This window comes from Pseudoliparis swirei, chromosome 2 (genome assembly GCF_029220125.1).
Source record: "Pseudoliparis swirei isolate HS2019 ecotype Mariana Trench chromosome 2, NWPU_hadal_v1, whole genome shotgun sequence".
In the NCBI taxonomy this organism is placed as follows: Eukaryota; Metazoa; Chordata; class Actinopteri; order Perciformes; family Liparidae; genus Pseudoliparis; species Pseudoliparis swirei.
In genome coordinates this window covers 2,855,072-2,875,847 of record NC_079389.1, presented here as the reverse complement: position 1 = coordinate 2,875,847, position 20,776 = coordinate 2,855,072, and the positions used below count along the sequence as shown (strand labels likewise).

The 20,776-nt window shown below is 47.2% G+C and overlaps 1 protein-coding gene across 9 annotated transcripts in view; it reads right to left on the bottom strand.

Annotated features, from left to right (window-relative positions):
* dachd (dachshund d) overlaps positions 1-20,776 on the bottom strand; it is a 114,340-nt gene that overhangs the window by 51,141 nt on the left and 42,423 nt on the right. For all 9 annotated transcript variants that reach the window (XM_056432754.1, XM_056432760.1, XM_056432717.1 and 6 more), the window contains exon 2: positions 5,126-5,244. In XM_056432754.1, coding sequence (XP_056288729.1) covers positions 5,126-5,244 — 119 coding nt within the window. The remainder of the gene's footprint in view (positions 1-5,125; positions 5,245-20,776) is intronic.

Sequence of the window (20,776 nt, the reverse complement as noted above, 5' to 3'; positions counted from 1 at the left end):
TTACTGGCCAATTTATTCATGAGGTCTCAAACAACAGGGACAGATACCGCCAAAGCTCCTCCAGGCCCCCGGTGCGTCTCAAGAGAGCCCCCCCACCCCCCCTGACTCCTTCTATCCCAACCTCAAGCAACAACATATCAAAGATGCACGGCGAGAGAAGAGGAGGAGGGGGGGGGGGGAGATACAAAATAAAGATATGCGCCTATTAGCGTAATCTCTGGTATATACAACGCCGCGGCATCGGCGTGATGTACCGACGCACGCAGGGCGAGGTGGCGTCCGCGATTATCGTCACAGAGCTGTCACGCCTCCGGGGGGGCGACTCAAGAGCAGCTATTAGCCAATGCGTGTGAAAGGAAGGGGGGGGGCGTGAGTACGAGGAGGAGCAGGAGTCGAACATGCGGCTCTATTAGATACGCCGGTGCGGAATGAGAGTAGAGAGAGGCGCGCCGGCCAGGAAGCCCCCCCCCTCCTCCTCCTCTCCTCCCAAGCTGATAGGCAGATGGCGAGAGTCACTCTGAGCCTCTGACATGCAGGTGCATATCATTTAAAGCCGTGTTTGCATCTTAAAGTACATCAGCACCATATTGACGTACAGTATACATCATGTCAGCCGGGGCCCTCTCGTTTGCACCGGGGCCCGGCTGCTGTTCAATATGCATGAGCAGGCCGGGGGGGCCGGGGGGGGGGGCTCATAAGAAGGTGATACTTCTCCACATAATGAATGTGGCCTCTGCCCAGTCTGAAGGTCAGCCTTCATTTGTGTATAATGGGCGAGAGTCAACTGTTTTCCAAATGAGACGTATGCAGAGCAGACCGCCCGAGTAAATATTGAAATCACCTCTGGGCTGTTTGTGTGATGAATCCCCCACAAATCAGGAGGGGGGGGGCTCTAACTTGTGGCTCGTTTGGCACTGCAGAGCCCGCTTCCCCCTCGGACTACAAGAGAACCCGAAGAAATGGTGTCAAGAAAAGAAAAGAAAGAGAGAGGGAGGGGGAGAAAAAAAATGAAAATAAAGAAGAAAGAGGATGAGGAAGGAAAAGGAGCAGGAAGAGGAAGAGGTAGTAAAAAAAGAAGAAGAAAAGGAACAAGAAGAAGAAGAGGAAGAAGAAGAAGTAGAAGAAGGAAGAAGAAGAGGAAGAGGAGGAAGAAGGAGGAGGAAGAGGAAGAAGAACAAAAAGAAGGAAGAATAATAAGAAAAAAAAGGAAGAAGAAGACAAAATGAATCCACGCAGAAGGTTTTGATCAAATACGCATCGAGTGAATAAAAATGCAGAGGAATTGATTTGCGACACGGCGAATGATCGCTCCCCCCCCCCCCTCATCTTTGACTAAGCGACACACTCCATCCTCGAATTGGAATCTTTGTTCTGATAATTGCTCCATTTTGGGCAGATCAATTGTCATATCCAGATGATGAAGACCCCCCCCCCCCCCCACCCCATATATCTAGTGGCTGTAATAAGGAAGCGGGGGAGATGCTGGCGCCCGGCAACAAGTCCATTAAGCCACTGGAAGTGTGAACGTCAATAGGACCGATCCCACTCACCGGCTAATCTGCATTCATTACTATGCAAACAAAACAATTCCTGCCTTGTATATTCTTTCAAAGTCACCTTTAAAATTCAGACACTTTTTCCTCCCCCCCCCCCCCCCCCCCCCACACACACACACAGACACTAGTCAGAGTCCACGACGAGAGGGAAAGGGGAGCGTTCAGACAAACAGCAGAATACAGCGTGGCTCTGTCGCACGGAAAACAGCAAATAACGGAGACGAGGTCTGACGGCAGCCCTTGGAGCAGCTGTCATATTAAATAATAATGAAGGATCTATTAATATGCAAAGGAAGCAGCAGCCGAGTGGCTTAACGCTGTCATGCCTCTGCATATTGTCAGGATCTTCATCATTAATTAACATGCTAGCTGCCCCATACCTGCGCCAATGTCAGAACATTCTTACAACAAACACCCCGATGCCCGCGCCCGCCGCAACTAACTCCCGTAATTAAATTAAAATCAGATTAACTTTGCGGCAGCGCACGGAAGACTGACTTTTACGACTTTCTCCGGCGAAAAAGAGAAAGAAAAAGAATAGAAACGGAAGACGACCTGCATGGAAAACACACTTTTATTTATCGGGTCAAGCGGGATAAGAGCCACTCCACGTCGGTGGAGCGAGGCGTTTAATGTTATGCATGGACTGGTGTCAGCGCGGCGATGACAAACTGGGGGGGGCACGCGACTCTTGAACTGTGCTATCCACATCATGAGACATTTAGTATCAATTACGCAGCGCGCTAACCTTATGACGAGCGGGGGGGGTGGGGGGGGAAGCACAAAGAAGGGACACTAAATTACCTGCCGCGGATCTATTTTAGAGACGGCACCGGATTAGACGGTCCACTCCAGAAGCCGACGCGCTAATTGTACATCAAAAGAACATAAATATTAGAAAACGGCTCCAACCTGCAGCGCTCGAAAAAAATAATTGCCTCTATATGTGTGTGTATATATATATATACGTATATATATATACGTATATATATATTTATATATATACATAATTATTTTATATACATATATATAAATATGTATACATCTAGGAGCCAGACAGCATAAGGAAATATATATGTATATATATATATATTTATTTATATATACATATTTATTTATATATTTATATATATATACATATTGATTTTTATACATATACACATATGAGCCAGCTATTTATATATTTATTTATTTATTTTATTTATATATATAGGAGCCAAGCATCATTAGAAAATATGTATATTTATATATATACATAATTATTTTGTATATATATATATAAATATATACATATAGCAGCCAGACAGCATAAGGAAATATATATATATTTATTTATATATATATACATATTTATTTGTATACATATACAGTATATATATGAGCCAGACAACAGAAGGAAATATATATATATATATATATATATATATATTTATTTATTTATTTATTTCTTCTCAGGATGCACCCTGGGTTAGATGCAGGTGACATTCATTTCTCTAATGGTAAATGTGCTCTTGCGTTATTCAAAAGGTTGGAGCCCGTGTCCGGGACATAAATGAATTATATTGAAGCTGCTGCTTAAGTAGTGGCCAGAGTGTGAGTGGAGGCCCTCTCCACTTTAAAGGAGATGTCATCTCAGTGTGGTGTCAGTCCGCTGCAAAAATAATCCGATTTGGGGGGGCTCAATCTGCCTGTAATGCATCAGCAACTGGAAAGGCTCCAGCACTGCCTGCCCCCCACAACCCCCCTCCCTTCCCGAGGGCATGAACGCCAGTACGCAGGCACTCGCACATACACACACACACACAGATATATATATATATATATATATATATATATATATATATACGAGGATATTTCCCTTAAATGGAAACCTAAGCATATTAAGATGTCCTTTTTCTAAATGGAAGCGGTGCCAAGGGCAAAGATACATATGTTAACAGTGTGTTTCACAGAGGCCTCTCTGGTCCTGTTACAGTGAGGAGAAGACATCTTTCCACCACGTTGAATACGGCTGAATATTGATTTTACCCTGATGTGATTTGCGTCAAAGTCGTATGTAAAAAATAAAAAAAAAGGAAGATGCAAATAAAAATCCCAGAAAAACACCCACACACCCACACACACGGGGTGAAATTGAGCAAAGAGCGCAGCGTCGGCTTCGTCGCGGCGAGCTCGAGCTTCGGCCAGCGTAGTGCGTTTGCAAACGTTAACGGCAGGAGAGAAGACAAGGTCTCACAAGGTGTGGTGCCGGACCCCATGTGGTTCAGTCTGACATTTGGACGTGACGTGATCATTTAGTCGCCTGCTTCTACTCTTCATTACGACGCCGGCGAAATCTGTAACTTCCCTCGACGTTTCGACGTGATGAAAAACAATAAATAAAGTTTTAATTACGATGCAGAAGCGAACGGAGAAATTCCGTGTCGCCGCAGTCGAGGAGCTCGAGTCCGTTACGAGGATACCGGAAAAACTCAATTATTGAATCTCCTCCCCCCGAATAGGCCGACTAAATGTCAAGATCATAGACGCCCTCTGGGCTGAACAGGGGGATGAAATCAAAAGGCCCTTCTCTTTATGTCCCACTAAAGAACACGGCTCCCTCTCATCAGCCTCCTCCTTTACGTTCCTCTTCCACTCGGCCGACGACCATCTCACCGAGCCGCCATCGCCCGGAACCACGAGGACGACTCCAACCGTAATGCCACGTTTAAAAAACAGTCGCGGGCGCCACAATTACTGGGCAAAGAAGAAGAAGAAGGAAGAGGAAGGAGGAGGAGGAAGAGGAAGGAGGAGGAAGAAAGAGAAGAAGAATGAGGAGGAGGAAGAGAAGAAGTAGGAGGAGGAAGAAGAAGAGGAAGAAGAAGAAGAAGAAGAAGGGGAAAAAGGAGGAACAGGAAGAAGAAGAAGGGGAAAGAGGAGGAAGAGGAAGAAAAGGAAGAACAGGGGGGGGGCTCCGTTCGCCGGCACAACGTCGTTAAAAGACGTTGGCGAGGGAGAGAGGCGGGAATATGCAAATGGCGACACATATCCAGCCACCGACATCAAAGCGGCGAAGCCGGCCACAAATAGAACAAAAGCGCCGGTTGCAATAAGACTCGGCCCGGAGCGACTGAGGGGGGGGGGGGGGGCTTGTTGTTGGTTCTCGTGGCGATGCGCTCGCCTTAGCATCGTCACCGCCTGTGTACATGTATACCAGAGCAGTGGATTTAATCGCACTAATTAGAATCCACTCCGGGGCGAAAACACATCTACTGGAATAATCTGAGAGAAGAGATCTCCACTCCAATTTATTCTCCCCCCCCCCCCTCTCCCACACACACACACACACACACACCCCACCTCCCCCCTCTTGGTTTCCGGCGGGCTGAGCACGAGGATCTGTTTCTGGTAAACCAGCGAGCGGCTGGTGTCTGGTGGTTCAGGGTGATGTGTCACTTTGGACTGGCTGCCGTTTGAGAGGACGAGCAGCGGGGAGGAGGCCGCTGGGGGGGGGTGTGTGTGTGTGTGTGTGTGTGTGACAGGAGAGGCAGTTGAGTTGAGCGGCGGTGGCAGGGCGGGCCGAGCCGTACCTGTGGGGGGGATCATGCCGGGGGACATGAGGCCGGGCACCGAGTGGGGCATGATGTGAGGATTGCTCTCCGGAGACGTCAGACTCTGACTCCTCTTCGGAGGTCGGCCCGGTCTGGAGCTGAAACACACGGCAAGAGAAGGGGTGAGAGACGGAGGAGGAGGAGGGGGGGGGAGGAGGAGGTGGAGCAGGAGGGTAAAGAGGAAGAGGAGCAAGAGGAAGAGCAGGAGGAGGATGGAGAGGAGGAGGAAGAGGAGGATAAAGAAGAGGAGGAATAGGAGCAAGAGGAGGAGGAGGGGGAAGAAGAGCAAGAGGAGGAGGAGGAGAAGCAGGAGGCTGAAGAGGAGGATGAGGAGAAGGAAGAGGAGCAAGAGGAGGAGGATGAAGAGGAGCAGGAAGAGGATGTATAGCAGGATGAAGAGAATGATGAAGAGGAGAAGCAAGAGGAGGAGAGGATGAAGAGGAGCAGGAGGACGAGAGGAGCAAGAGGACGAGGAGGAGGATGAAGAGGAGCAGGAAGAGGATGTGGAGCAGGAGGAGGAAGAGAAGGATGAAGAGGATGAGGATAAGCAAGAGGAGAGGATGAAGAGGAGCAGGAGGAGCAGGAGGAGGCGGGGCCTGCTGTCCCCATGCTAGCTCTCCCTGGTGCTCCCAGTCCAGAGCTAGCGTGTCTAGCTAACGTGCTCCTCCTCTCTCCAGTCCAGAGCTAGCGTGTCTAGCTAACGTGCTCCTCCTCTCTCCAGTCCAGAGCTAGCGTGTCTAGCTAACGTGCTCCTCCTCTCTCTAGTCCAGAGCTAGCATGTCTAGCTAACGTGCTCCTCCTCTCTCTAGTCCAGAGCTAGCGTGTCTAGCTAACGTGCTCCTCCTCTCTCCAGGACAGAGCTAGCGTGTCTAGCTAACGTGCTCCTCCTCTCTCCAGTCCAGAGCTAGCGTGTCTAGCTAACGTGCTCCTCCTCTCTCCAGGACAGAGCTAGCGTGTCTAGCTAACGTGCTCCTCCTCTCTCCAGTCCAGAGCTAGCATGTCTAGCTAACGTGCTCCTCCTCTCTCCAGGACAGAGCTAGCATGTCTAGTTAACCTGCTCCTCCTCTCTCCAGGACAGTTGCTTTCTGCTCCACATAATAGACCTCCGTAACTAATTAGATTACACGGTGAATTCATTTCCTTTATTGAAGATCAACCACTTTTCCGATGCATAATTCATACCCCGCACCTCGTTACCTGCTCCCCGTATTAATATCCCCACTGTTTGAACTGCCTCGTTTGCATATGCTAAACCCCGGACCGCGCGGCCCCTCGGCCTGGAAATTACATGCTAACTTGTTATAATTATTGCAGTCGGGCCACTCTTGATTTATGAGGCTTTTAAAAAACCAAATATGTGTAGTCCTGGTAATGAATGATATTTTAAGGTTCTTCAGGAAATTAAAAGGCGATGGCCGCCCGAGGAAATGTTCCGCTTGCTTGATTTAATGCGCGCCGTGGCTGGAAGCTGGCGTGACAGAGTGATTCAGACCTGTTGGGTTCTGATGGGGAGTTTTATTACATCGGAGCGGCCGTGATGAACGACCGCGTGCCGCTGAGCGGCCTTCACGAAGACACACCCGGACCCGCTTATTAATACAGCTTCCAGTCGCAATCAATACCTACTTTGCTGCCTTATAGTTACAAAGAAAAGCCTATAGGGTATAAATACTGTATATATATATGATATAAAGAAAAAAATAAACCCGCATTGCGCCGTATAATGAGGTGTGTGTTACGTGAACAAGGAGCCGGGTGTCTCGGCTGAAGATGAATTATGGCGACGTGACACGTATTGGCTTTATACATTACTTCACGAACAATTATCTCATTTTCAAGCTTCACCTGCATGCTACGTCCATCTTTAGAGCACCCGAAGGGCCTTCGTAGTGCGCGGGGACGAACGGGACGGAAATCTAATCTTGGGACGTGATGGGAGGAGCTTCTGTCCCCCCGGCCCCCTTTTTTGTAAAAGTTTATTTGTATTCCGTGGATAAGGTTTTGGTGTGAGATGCACCACAGCACGGGTATAGGAAGAGGACGTGGCCGACGCCCTCTGGTTTGTGGACCGAGGTTACGACGCCTCGAGTTCGCCGATGAACAGAAGTGACGGAGTGAAGCCGAATAGTAAGCCCCGCCCCTAAAGCGTCCCCTGCCTTATGGTCTGTTTGACTCAAAATGAACCATAATGTACACAATGAACATCACGCTGTATTGAAGAAGACTTGAAACTAGAGATTAAGACCATAAACTCATGTTTACAATGTTTACTGAGGGAATACATCAAGAGAGAAGTAGAGCCATTTTCTCATAGACTTCTATGGAATCAGAGTCCCTGCCCCCTGCTGGCCGTCAGCCAGAATGCAGGCATCAGGAAACTTTTGCATTGGCTATATTTTCTCATAGACTTCTATAAAATACGATTTATTTTTTGCTACCGGAGGAGTCGCCCCCTGATGGTCAGTAGAGAGAATGCAGGACACTTCTGCATCGGCTTCACTCGGACGTTGCCGCCTGAGATGCCCCGATACCGACGGCGCTGGATCGGGTACCAGTGGATCGGGTACCAGTGGGTCAGGTACCAGTGGGTCAGGTACCAGTGGGTCGACTTGTTCACGGGTACCATTTTTTTAATGAATAGGAGTTTGGTACATTTACACTTATATATATATATATTTATACGTTTAATTTTGTTGCACAAAGTTAATAAAGTAGTGTTCAAGTCCAGCCGGATGCATAAAGGATCACCGTCTCTTCCGGGCGGTACCGACCCGACTCCCAAAGCCCACAAAAACACATCTTTATGGCTACTTATTATTATTACTGACACTATGTGTTTTGTATTTCTTAATCTATCGTTTGTCGTTGGTTCTTTTTACTTTGTCGTGATTTTAATCTTTTGTAAAATATATTTTAGGTGACTGACTTATCGGTTTAAAGAAAAAAAAGAAAAAATGTAAATTATTGCAGCTCAACTCACGAGCTGTTTCTTCCGTTTCCTTCTCTCAGTGACGGCTCACTCAGGACTTCATCAGCCCTGTACAGTGTATATATAAATATTTATATATATATATATATATATATATATACATGAGGCTGTTTGTGTTACAGTACATTTCCCAAAGGCAGTGTCTGTGTTACAGCTCAGATAGTACGCCGCCTTAGCAGTTGAATGTATTCATCCGTGTCTGGCGAGGTTTATTTACCTCGGTGCTGCTAATAGAGTGCACTCGCTCTGTCTGTGTGAATGTGCTGACTCGCTCATATGCCGGCTGCGGAAAGGGTTTTTAGGTACTAAAAGCAGACCTTCACCTGACCGCGTTACTTTTGGAGGGGAAATAAAAAAATGTAAAAAAGAGAAAGTGATCGAAAAAGAAGTGGCGAAAAGGGAGGAAGGGATGGAGAAAGAGAGAGAGATAAATGAGCACCCGCTCAACCCAGGAACGTCTGGAAATGTAATTCCTATTTCTATAGAAGCACCTCTTTGATCTTATGAGAGGGAGAGATCGCACACAGTTTTGCTGTCATCACTTTCACTTGTACTCCGGCTGAATTATTTATGAAAGACCTCAATACAGGGTGTGTGATGGGTAAAAAGGCTTCTTTTTTTTTTTACCAACAATATACTAAAAGCACTAAAAAAGGCCCTCAAACGGACACAGAAAAAAAAGAAAGAAAGAAAGAAAATGTCACTTCAACCTCATATCAAGTCAAAGGAGGTGAACTAGTGTACAAAGAGCCAGTTAGAGGAGCGGTGATGTTTACATGTGTCCACGGAGTTCATCTACGAAATGAACATCACGCTGTGTCGAAGAAGACTTAAAACTAGAGATTGAGAAATAAACTCATGTTTACAATGTTAACTGAGGGAATAAATCTAGAGAAAGTAGAGTCATTCTCTCATAGACTGCTATGCAATCAGAGTGGCTGCCCCCTACTGGCCATGAGAGAGAATGCAGGACACTTCTTCACTCGGCCGAAACGGATGTTGCCGCCTGAGATGCCGACGGCGCTGGATCGGGTACGAGTGGGTCGATTTGTTCACGGGTACCAGTATTTTAACAATAGACCAACAGTTTACTAAAAACACTAAAAAGGCCCTAAAACGGACGGGGGAAAAAGAAAGACAGAAATAAAATGTCCCATTAACCTCAGGTCAAGTCAAAGGAGGTGAACTAGTGTACAAAGAGCCAGTTAAGACGTAATGTTTGGATATGTCCGCGGCGTTTAAAGGGACGGTGTTTAAAGGGGCAGCGTTTAAAGGGGCGGTGTTTAAAGGGACAGTGTTTAAAGGGACAGCGTTTAAAGGGACAGTGTTTAAAGGGGCAGCGTTTAAAGGGGCGGTGTTTAAAGGGACAGCGTTTAAAGGGACAGTGTTTAAAGGGGCGGTGTTTAAAGGGACAGCGTTTAAAGGACAGTGTTTAAAGGGGCGGTGTTTAAAGGACAGCGTTTAAAGGGACAGTGTTTAAAGGGACGGTGTTTAAAGGGACAGCGTTTAAAGGGACAGTGTTTAAAGGGGCGGTGTTTAAAGGGACAGCGTTTAAAGGGGCGGTGTTTAATGGGACAGCGTTTAAAGGGACAGTGTTTAAAGGGACAGTGTTTAAAGGGACAGTGTTTAAAGGGGCGGTGTTTAAAGGGACGGCGTTTAAAGGGACAGTGTTTAAAGGGACAGTGTTTAAAGGGGCAGTGTTTAAAGGGACAGTGTTTAAAGGGACAGTGTTTAAAGGGGCGGTGTTTAAAGGGACAGCATTTAAAGGGACAGTGTTTAAAGGGGCGGTGTTTAAAGGGACAGCGTTTAAAGGGGCGGTGTTTAATGGGACAGCGTTTAAAGGGACAGTGTTTAAAGGGACAGTGTTTAAAGGGGCAGTGTTTAATGGGACAGCGTTTAAAGGGACAGTGTTTAAAGGGACAGTGTTTAAAGGGGCGGTGTTTAAAGGGACAGCATTTAAAGGGACAGTGTTTAAAGGGGCGGTGTTTAAAGGGTCAGCGTTTAAAGGGACAGTGTTTAAAGTGACAGTGTTTAAAGGGGCGGTGTTTAAAGGGACAGCGTTTAAAGGGACAGTGTTTAAAGGGACAGTGTTTAAAGGGACAGCGTTTAAAGGGACAGTGTTTAAAGAGGCGGTGTTTAAAGGGACATCGTTTAAAGGGACAGTGTTTAAAGGGACAGTGTTTAAAGGGACGGCGTTTAAAGGGACAGTGTTTAAAGGGACAGTGTTTAAAGGGGCGGTGTTTAAAGGGACGGTGTTTAAAGGGACAGTGTTTAAAGGGACAGCGTTTAAAGGGGTGGTGTTTAATGGGACAGCGTTTAAAGGGACAGTGTTTAAAGGGGTGGTGTTTAAAGGTACAGCGTTTAAAGGGACAGTGTTTAAAGGGTCAGCGTTTAAAGGGACAGTGTTTAAAGGGTCAGCGTTTAAAGGGACAGTGTTTAAAGGGTCAGCGTTTAAAGGGACAGTGTTTAAAGGGGCGGTGTTTAAAGGGACAGTGTTTAAAGGGACAGTGTTTAAAGGGGCGGTGTTTAAAGGGACAGCGTTTAAAGGGACAGTGTTTAAAGGGGCGGTGTTTAAAGGGACAGCGTTTAAAGGGACAGTGTTTAAAGGGACGGCGTTTAAAGGGACAGTGTTTAAAGGGACAGCGTTTAAAGGGACAGTGTTTAAAGGGACAGTGTTTAAAGGGGCGGTGTTTAATGGGACGGTGTTTAAAGGGACAGCGTTTAAAAGGACAGTGTTTAAAGGGTCAGCGTTTAAAGGGACAGTGTTTAAAGGGGCGGTGTTTAAAGGGACAGCGTTTAAAGGGACGGTGTTTAAAGGACGGTTTAAAGGACAGCGTTTAAAGGACAGTGTTTAAAGGACAGCGTTTAAAGGACAGTGTTTAAAGGACAGCGTTTAAAGGGACAGTGTTTAAAGGACAGTGTTTAAAGGACAGTGTTTAAAGGACAGTGTTTAAAGGACAGTGTTTAAAGGACAGCGTTTAAAGGACAGTGTTTAAAGGGCGGTGTTTAAAGGACAGCGTTTAAAGGACAGTGTTTAAAGGGACAGCGTTTAAAGGACAGTGTTTAAAGGCGTGTTTAAAGGACAGCGTTTAAAGGACAGTGTTTAAAGGACAGTGTTTAAAGGACAGCGTTTAAAGGACAGTGTTTAAAGGACAGTGTTTAAAGGCGGTGTTTAAAGGACAGCGTTTAAAGGACGTTGTTTAAAGGACAGCGTTTAAAGGACAGTGTTTAAAGGTCAGCGTTTAAAGGACAGTGTTTAAAGGCGTGTTTAAAGGGACGGCGTTTAAAGGGACAGTGTTTAAAGGGACGGTGTTTAAAGGGACAGTGTTTAAAGGGGCGGTGTTTAAAGGGACAGCGTTTAAAGGGACAGTGTTTAAAGGGACGGTGTTTAAAGGGACAGTGTTTAAAGGGACAGTGTTTAAAGGGACAGTGTTTAAAGGGACAGTGTTTAAAGGGACAGCGTTTAAAAGGACAGTGTTTAAAGGGTCAGCGTTTAAAGGGACAGTGTTTAAAGGGGCGGTGTTTAAAGGGACAGCGTTTAAAGGGACAGTGTTTAAAGGGACGGCGTTTAAAGGGACAGTGTTTAAAGGGGCGGTGTTTAAAGGGACAGCGTTTAAAGGGACAGTGTTTAAAGGGACATTGTTTAAAGGGACGGCGTTTAAAGGGACAGTGTTTAAAGGGACAGTGTTTAAAGGGGCGGTGTTTAAAGGGACAGCGTTTAAAGGGACGGTGTTTAAAGGGACAGTGTTTAAAGGGACAGCGTTTAAAAGGACAGTGTTTAAAGGGTCAGCGTTTAAAGGGACAGTGTTTAAAGGGGCGGTGTTTAAAGGGACAGCGTTTAAAGGGACAGTGTTTAAAGGGACAGTGTTTAAAGGGGCGGTGTTTAAAGGGACAGTGTTTAAAGGGACAGTGTTTAAAGGGACATCGTTTAAAGGGACAGTGTTTAAAGGGATGGCGTTTAAAGGGACATCATTTAAAGGGACGGTGTTTAAAGGGTCAGCGTTTAAAGGGACGGCAATTAAAGGGACAGTGTTTAAAGGGACGGCATTTAGAGGGACGGCGTTTAAAGGGTCAGCGTTTAAAGGGACGGCAATTAAAGGGACAGTGTTTAAAGGGGCGGTGTTTAAAGGGACGGCGTTTAGAGGGACAGTGTTTAAAGGGACGACGTTTAAAGGGACAGCGTTTAAAGGGACGGCGTTTAAAGGGACGGCGTTTAAAGGGTCAGCGTTTAAAGGGACGGCAATTAAAGGGACAGTGTTTAAAGGGACGGCGTTTAGAGGGACGGCGTTTAAAGGGACGGCGTTTAAAGGGACGGCATTTCAAGGGACGGCATTTAAAGGGACGGCGTTTTATTCGGCCGGGAGCGCCGCCACCGAAAGAAGCTTTGAACAGGAAGTGAGCGGCGAGCAACGGGGGGAGGCCTCTCAGAAGGGAGAAGGGTAGCGCCTTGCAGCAGCAGCAGGTGTCTGCATCTGCAGGAACAGGAAGTGGATCCCCCTCCTCCCCCCCTCCCCCGCCCTCCTCTTTTGATTTGGATCCCGCCGCCGCGGCCCCCCTCGCGGCGCTCCTTTCAGCTGACGTGCGATCCAGTCGGGGGCCGATAAGCCGAGTCCAGAGATGGAACTCAACCTGGCCTGGAACAAAAGAGCCAATCTATTTATCAAACAGCAGATGCCTATTCCCAAAATAGCCCCGGCACAGAAACGGCTCCAAACTAGGCCATTCTGGCACAACTGGATTTAAATGGAATTTGTTTTTGGGGGGGGGGGGGGGGGAGGGAGTTGGGTTCTCGGCCCCGCTGTTGTCTTCTCTAATCTTTTCCCGCCTTCCTTCCTCGTTGCATAAAGCAGGGGCCTCCGGGCTTTGAAAATGGACTTATTTGGACAATATTATTCCTGTTTCGGAGGTCAACCCTGAAAGAACTCTATCCGACCGCTTTGTTAATATTTACACTGAAGATATTCGTATCGCTGGCTTCAATTAAGGAAACAGAATAGACCCCCGCCAGCTCTGGGCCGGGGCCACAAATATGTTATGCATCTATTCCCTCTTATTGTGTGTGTGTTTGTGTGTGTGTGTGTGTGTGTGTGTGTGTTTTGCTGCCATGGCGAAGAGAAAGCCGTGGTGAACTTTCCCTGAACCAGACTTCCTTGTAATGGCCCCGGCCGTGTGTTGACCCAGCAGAGTCGGGTCTGGAAACCCGATACCCTCCAACACACTGTGTGCCGCGCCGGGCAATCAGATTACACGGGGGCCCGACACAATACACTCCGGCCCACGAGTTCCAATTTCAGCACTGCAGATGCAATAAAAGCACAATAATTAAATTCACGTTCTCGCCCCGCTTACAGGAAGCCGACGCGTGGCGATGGGCCGTAATAAGAGGTATAATATCGCGTGAGATATCGGGGGAGAAGGGGGGTGGGGGGGCTTTTTCTTCTTCTTTTTTGATCTCTTGGCACACACACACACACACACACACACACCAGAAAAGAAGAGATTTCTGACATCTCACTATCAAAACTCTTTTCTGTCGACGGAAGCAGCGACGGGGATCTTATTACCCAGCGCGCCCGTTAATGCAGCGATTATGATCCGTTATAAATCAATCGAAGCCGCAAATGCAATGTTTAGCCCGGGCGGGTGGATTCAGTTACACAGGAGAAAGTCGCTCCCGCCGCCTCCCCGTCCTCGGATATCTCCAGGAATTCAACCCGATTATGTCAACAGCGACCGGTGAAAGCGAGAGAACAATATTATTTCCTGCTCGCGGTATGATTGAGCCATTAACCTTTTATCTCCGTCTTTTGTTTGACGTCTCTGAAAAGGCAAAAGGGGGAGGGAGATATTTATTCCATTTCCGCCCCGGTCGGCTCCAAACAAGCGAGTGAATCATCCCGTCTGGGGCTTGTGTAAACAAAGAGGGCCTCTGCAGGTCTCTGCCAATCAGGCCTTATAAAATATTAACCCAATGTCATTGCCCTTTTGGAAATCTCTCACCTAGAATTCCCTAATTGTTCCTTTTCTTTATCTCCCCGGTGCAGAGAGTAAATAAATTAACAAAATAGCTTTTATCGCCCCGAGTAACCTTTTAACTGAAGGATTATCTGGGGTTTATTTTTCATTTCTCTCTCGCAGCGATAGCAGAGCATTGATTGGTTCGCCGGTGACCAGAGACAACACGGTCTTATTGATAAAACCAAGCAGCCCCTTACCTCCTCTTCTATTTTGCTTTTTTAAGTGCCGGGTCAGGCAGAAATCGGGAGGCCCAGCGAGGACCCCCCCTCCTTATCCCCCTCCCCCTCTCGGCCGACTGTGCCGAGTTCACACTTTAATTCGGTCCAATCAAAAGAGTTTTTAACGACGTGCGTGCGGCGAACCCTCCAGAGAGGTTAACTCTGTTTGTGGAACAACAGACAGGGATAACATGGCCGCGGCGCTTTGCTCTGCCAATTTTGTTTTACCCGAATCCCCCACGGATCAAGAGAGAGATGAAAATGTTTTCACTTTTTCACTTCCAGAAATTAGTTGTTGTTGTTTTTTGGAGACAAGCTGCTTTTTAAAAAAAATCTTTATTTTCTCCCTCTCCCCCGTGGCAATTAAAAGGAAGATTGGCATGCAGGTACTGTATGACTAATACAGAAGTTTAAAAAAAGGAGCACACATACACACACATACATACACATACACACACACACTGATTAATGATGTGTTCTCAGGGCTCCGGGTTCCCACCTTGATGAGCAGCCTTTTAGCTTCCCTCCTGCTCTGGTGTCAGCACACACAGATAACATCCACGAGCAGAGGAGGAACCTGGAGGAGCTTTTCATATCAATCATCTACACGGACGCTCCAGTTAACACACAGTCGAATATTTAATCGAATATTTAACCCGAGTTAAAAGCTAATCGCCAACTATTTGACGATTGACTGAACGATCGATCAACGGTCACTCCTGCAGCGACACTCTGGAGAGTGTGGACGGACGCAGGAGAAGCGATGCGATGACGTCACCACGGGCTCATGAAGGAAGTTCAAATGAATACAAAATAACTGATATTTTTCTAGATTTGAAAATAGGATTCTGAGAAAATTAATTGTTAATCGCAGCCTTCTTCTTAATTTTTTTTTTTTAATAAAGCAAAACAAATAAAAAATCATTGTATTTATTTTTGATCTGAAAATGACAGGAATGCATGCTTTCCCTTCAAGAAAAAAAGGAGGAGAAAAAAAAGAAAAGATGATTTATACTTCCCGCTGACCTTGGCAGTCTATTGGTTGTGATGATCGTAATCTGGGAGTCGCAGTGTGATACATGGGAATGCGCCCGCTCATCCATCTTGCTCATGCATCCATCCATCCTCACCCGCACCCTGCATCTGTATTTGCATTGAGTCTATTCTTGGATTATCTCAATCAAGCTTCCCCCTTGCACCTGTCAAACACCGCCTCGCACAGGTAGCCCCATCACGCTTATCTGATCCAGATAGCCGGATTACAGCGAGGGGGGGGGGGGGGGGGGGGAGGAAAGGAAACAACGCGGCGACACTTTGTTTTTTGCGTGTGTGCCGTATTTATTTGGGGTAGGAACAGCTGCATCCGCCCCGTAAACCGTGACCCTTTTGTTACGGGACAATACATCGCAGATCAAATGGCGTGAAATCAAAGGGGCGAGGGGCGAGTTAGCGTCAATCCCTCTGCAACTCCCTCTTCGAGTGCTGCCTGCTGCTCTGATCTGAGATCAGTGGTCATCCGGAGAGTCGGGGCCTCCGTCTGGGCTCGGGCCTGATTGGAACCGAGACCATCACGGGGCGATGAACTCAAGGGGTGGGGGTGTGGGGGGTGGGGGGGCACGGAGAAAATCTCCCCCCCCCTCCCCTCCCCCGCCCCGACGCCGCTACAGTAGCTGCCATGAGCGTTCCCCTGTAATCACTTTCTATTAGGGCCGTTTGAAGCCTCTCAGCTGTGAAATGGAATATAAAAATAAAAAAAGATCTGAAAAACACGATAAATTGCTGATTATTCCCACGCGTCGTTACCGTTAAACGCTGATTTCATAATCGCGAGTCCGAGATTGTTTCGGTATCACGTCGGCCCTCTCCGATAATGAGTAAGCAGACATGGCGGGAGCTGATGAGCGACGCCTAATTGGTTGACTTTCTCCATGCCTAATGGATGATTCTCTTAATTAAAAAGATACTGTACCAAATGTTGGAAAATCAGATAAAGCGCTCAAAGTAAACGCTGTTAATCAAATGTATGAGAATGAGCAGTTCCAGGAAAAGCCTCAGTGAGATGGCTCAATATGATTCCGCTCCAATATTTATTAATTGCGAGTGCCTTTGGTTAGCGGCGAGGAGAAGAAGAAAAAAAACACGGAACAGGTCTTATCTTCAAACTGCGAGGACATTTTCATCGAACCGCTCTCACAGATCTCTCTCTCTCTCTCTTTTTTTTCCTTTTTTTTCCATGAACTGCGATTGCATATGAAACAAGTCTTCAAAACAAGGCTTTAAAAAACTTACCCAGTCAGGGTGCCTTTGAGGATATTTAATTAAAATCTAATCCTGCATTCATTAAGGCTCACATAAATTAAGCTGTCATTCATAAGATTTATGGATTCTCATTTGCATATTGCATACAATTCATCAATTACTCAAGTATGAAAGGAGCGCATTTCCCTTGGAGCTGCCTGCTAGCCTGCCAACATTTGAAATGAGAGAAAGAGCACGACTGTCAGGCATTCACGGCAAACTTTTCCCCCCACAATGTCTGCGCGCTGATTAATCTCATTTTCTAGGCATCCCTTACAAGATTGTACACAGTCCAGCTGCACTTTTCAATTATTTCTCCTGTCCTCTCAACTAACTTTGAAAGCAGGACGGGCTAAATGTGTATTAGAGAGGTGGGGGGGGGGGCAGTGGGGGGGAGAGACGACTACTTTAGTCTTTATGTATATACGTGTCTTTTTTTTCCTTCTTTTTTTATGCCGGGGTAATCATAAATTAGAGAGGATGGGGGGGGGCTTTAGAGATCCTAATGGAAAGGAAATGTAATAATTTTTTTGTTGTTGCAAATTCCATCAGGCAAATATTCCGCACGCCATAATAGCATATTTCCTGTCACATTTAGAGAGCAGTACGTCCAGCAGGCGTTCTGACAAGAGGGAGAGAGAGAGAGAGCGAGAGAGAGGAAGGGATGGAGCGGGGGTGGGGTGAGACGGATGAGGACAAGGGAGAAAACAAAAGAGAGAGGGAGGAGGGGGGGGGGGTCGGATCCTCGACCTTAACGCATTTAAAATAATTTAAGGAAAAAAGAGAGGAAGTGGCGAGCCGAGCCGAGCGTGAACGCATCTCAGATGAAAAGGTCAGGTTCCGAAAAGCAAACCCGGCGCTCGCCAGGACCAACGGGGATTAATTGACTCGTTAATATGCACGGCTAATAAAGAAGAAGAAAAAAACAAAATAATTGTCACGCGTCCCCCCCCCCCCCCCACACACACACACACACTTTATTTTTATTTTTTTAATGGCTCTTATTTTCAGCTTGAGGAGAGCCGGTCTACGGGGCGTATCGGTCCTCGGAGGGGGTTCCTCCGCCCGAACAGGCTCGGGGTAACCTCGCCCGTTGTACGCTCATGTCCTCCCCAGCAGACAAAGGCAGAGTTGTTCTGGTGGAGGGATTAATTGAGAATTAATCCGGCGTCCTGGCGCCGCAGCCGAGCGGCCGTTAGAAGTGAAAGTCATCCTGAAGGGGAGCTAATTGGTTCCCCGCAGCAAAAGCTTCGCAGGAACAGAAATCAAGCTGCATTTTTTTTCTTCTCTTCTTCTTCTCCCCCCCCCCATTAATCCTCCCCATTGTGTTGTGAAATTGTTGTGGAGAGAGTGACTTCAGATAGAGTCAACAGTTAAGGCTTTTAATTTGCTTTTAATTCCGCCAGTGGGGTGACAATTAACAAAACCCCGAAGAACAATGGGCTGAGCAAATGATGCGTTCGATTGACTCTCAACGACTCCGGAATCAAAAACCGATAAGCAATTAATACACTGTACTCAACAACTGGTGAGTACCACCGGCATGCTCCATCCCTCCCTCCTCTCTCTCTCTCTCTCTCTCTCTCGCCACTAAAGCTTTTGAACTTTGGGAATCGCACCGCCAGATTGTCGGATGTGATTAATTTCAGGTCTAAATGGACACAACAGACAGAAAGAGGGAGATGTCATCATAACACGAGGAGACGCGGTGACTCACGGCAGAGATGGCGGAGCGAGAGGAGGATGATAAGGGGGGAGAAAAATAAGGGGGGGGGGAGAAAGACATGGACGGAGCCACAAACAGGCCGCGGGTTCAAGCTAAACAGGAAGGCCGCGGTGATTAGCAATAATTACACCGAGGATCGGAATCCTGTGTGAAACATTAAGCAAAGATGATCTACTGTTTACTCGCTACTTCATCTTCTTCTTCTTCCATTTCTTCTTCTTCTCCTTGTTCTTGTTCTTCTTCTCCTTGTTCTTGTTGTTGTTCTTCTTCTCCTTGTTCTCCTTCTCCTTGTTCTTGTTCTTGTTGTTGTTCTTCTTCTTCTCCTTCTTCTTGTTCTTGTTGTTCTTCTCCTTCTTCTTGTTGTTCTTCCCCTCCTCCTCCTTGTTCTTGTTCTTCTTCTCATTCTCCTTGTTCATGTTCTTCTTCTCCTTCTCCCTGTTCTTCTTCTCCTTGTTCATGTTCTTCTTCTTGTTCTTCTCCTTCTCCTCCTCCTTGTTCTTCTCCTTCTTCTTCTTCTTGTTCTTCTCCTTCTTGTTGTTGTTGTTGTTGTTGTTCTTCTTCTTTTTCCCTCCCACAGATTTGTCTTTCTGTCTTTCCCCCCCCCCCCAATAATTAATGAAAAGTTAAAAAAAGAAGATCTTTGGAGGAAAGGAGATGTTTACACAAACGTCTCTGTGTACACGGAAAGGTTAAGGCTCCCTCTCGCCCCCCCCCCCCCCCCACTGTGATAGTTTTTCTTTTGCATCCTTAGAGACGAGCGGCCGTGTTTATGCGTCCCCACTCGCCGCCCGGCCCGCTCCATGTGGCCAGCTGCGCTTCAGACGCTGTTTACGACAACAACATGGCGCCGGCGAAGCAGAGCGGACTTCCCCGGATGGATGGATGGAAAGAGAGAGAGAGAGAGAGAGAGGGAGAGAAGTTCAGAGGCCGCCCTGAGCCGGCAGGCTACATACGTACGAGCGTTCAAAGTCGGATCAGAAACATTGTGTATAACAGCAACTAAGCAGGTCTACACACACACACACACACACACACACACACACACACACACACACACACACACACACACACACACACACACACAGTCCTCCCACGTATAAAAGGATCGGAAGAAGAGTCCCATCCCTTGAAGTGGGCCGAATCGAAGGTGGCACACTGGAGAAAATATGGGGGACATTTTTTGTTGTCGTTGTTGTTGTGTTGTTGTAACAAAGAAACGTATCCCCCCCCCCCCCCACCCCCACGAGCGCCGACAGAGCAATTTGCTTCGGAGGAGCAAACAGCTCTGTTCGGGTGAGACGCTGCACTCCTCCACACTTCAGAGTTCTCTTTAAGGAAGAAACAACACACACACACACACACACACACACACACACAACTCCATTTACGCCTGGCAGCAGAGCAAAGACGGCCGCTCAGCAGAGAGCCGCGACGCTGCCGGTGTCCTCTTCGCTTGATGATATCATTCTTAATGTACAAGCCTGACGAGACATAAATCTTACCGAGCAGCAGCTCACCTGAGTCCTTCTCTCTCTCCCTCTCCATCTCTCTCTCTCTCCATCTCTCTCTCATGATGAATTGTTTGCCACATCTCGGAGACTAAAACCCTTCAACCCCTTCAAACCCGGGTTTCTAATAACGCGTAGGCGTTGGGGAGCGCTGACAGCGTGATGAATATCACAACAGACAGCTCCAATATGGGACAATCTCACCCAGATCGATATCTCGCTGCAATATCGGAGCGGCGCGGGCGAACGAGTCTCTCTCTCCCCGTGTTCCACGGGCGGCGCCGCATTCCTCCTGCGCTGCACTCCCGGTGAACCTCGGCCATATTTCATCCCCGTGTCAGCGGCAGCGAGGTTTAACACACACACTCGCCGGCGCTCCGGAATCTAATCGAGGCGCAATGGGCCAGATGCATGTGCTTAAAGTGTGTGTGTGTGTGTGTGTGTGTGTGTGTGACGCGTTAACCACCTCACACCCCCCAGCCCCACCTCCTCTCTTTCCTCCCGTCCTGACACGGCGGACAGACGTACAAATAAAGTGTTTAACGGCACGAGGGGACGTTTTACTGGTCACACACATCCTGATGGCGGTGTGTGTGTGTGTGTGTGTGTGTGTGTGTGTGTGTGTGTGTGTGTGTGTGTGTGTGTGTGTGTGTGTGTGTGTGTGTGTGTGTGTGTGTGTGGGTGTGTGTGACAAGTGCGTCGTCGTAAAAAGCAGAAATAAAAAGGTGTAAATACAGAATATTGGCTGCACAATGCACGTTCATTGTCTCACATTATATTCTGAAAATAATAAAAACAATTAGGGGGGGGGGGGGTTACACATTGTTGTGCTCGATAGGAAACGTAAACAACAACAACGTTCCGATGCGTAAT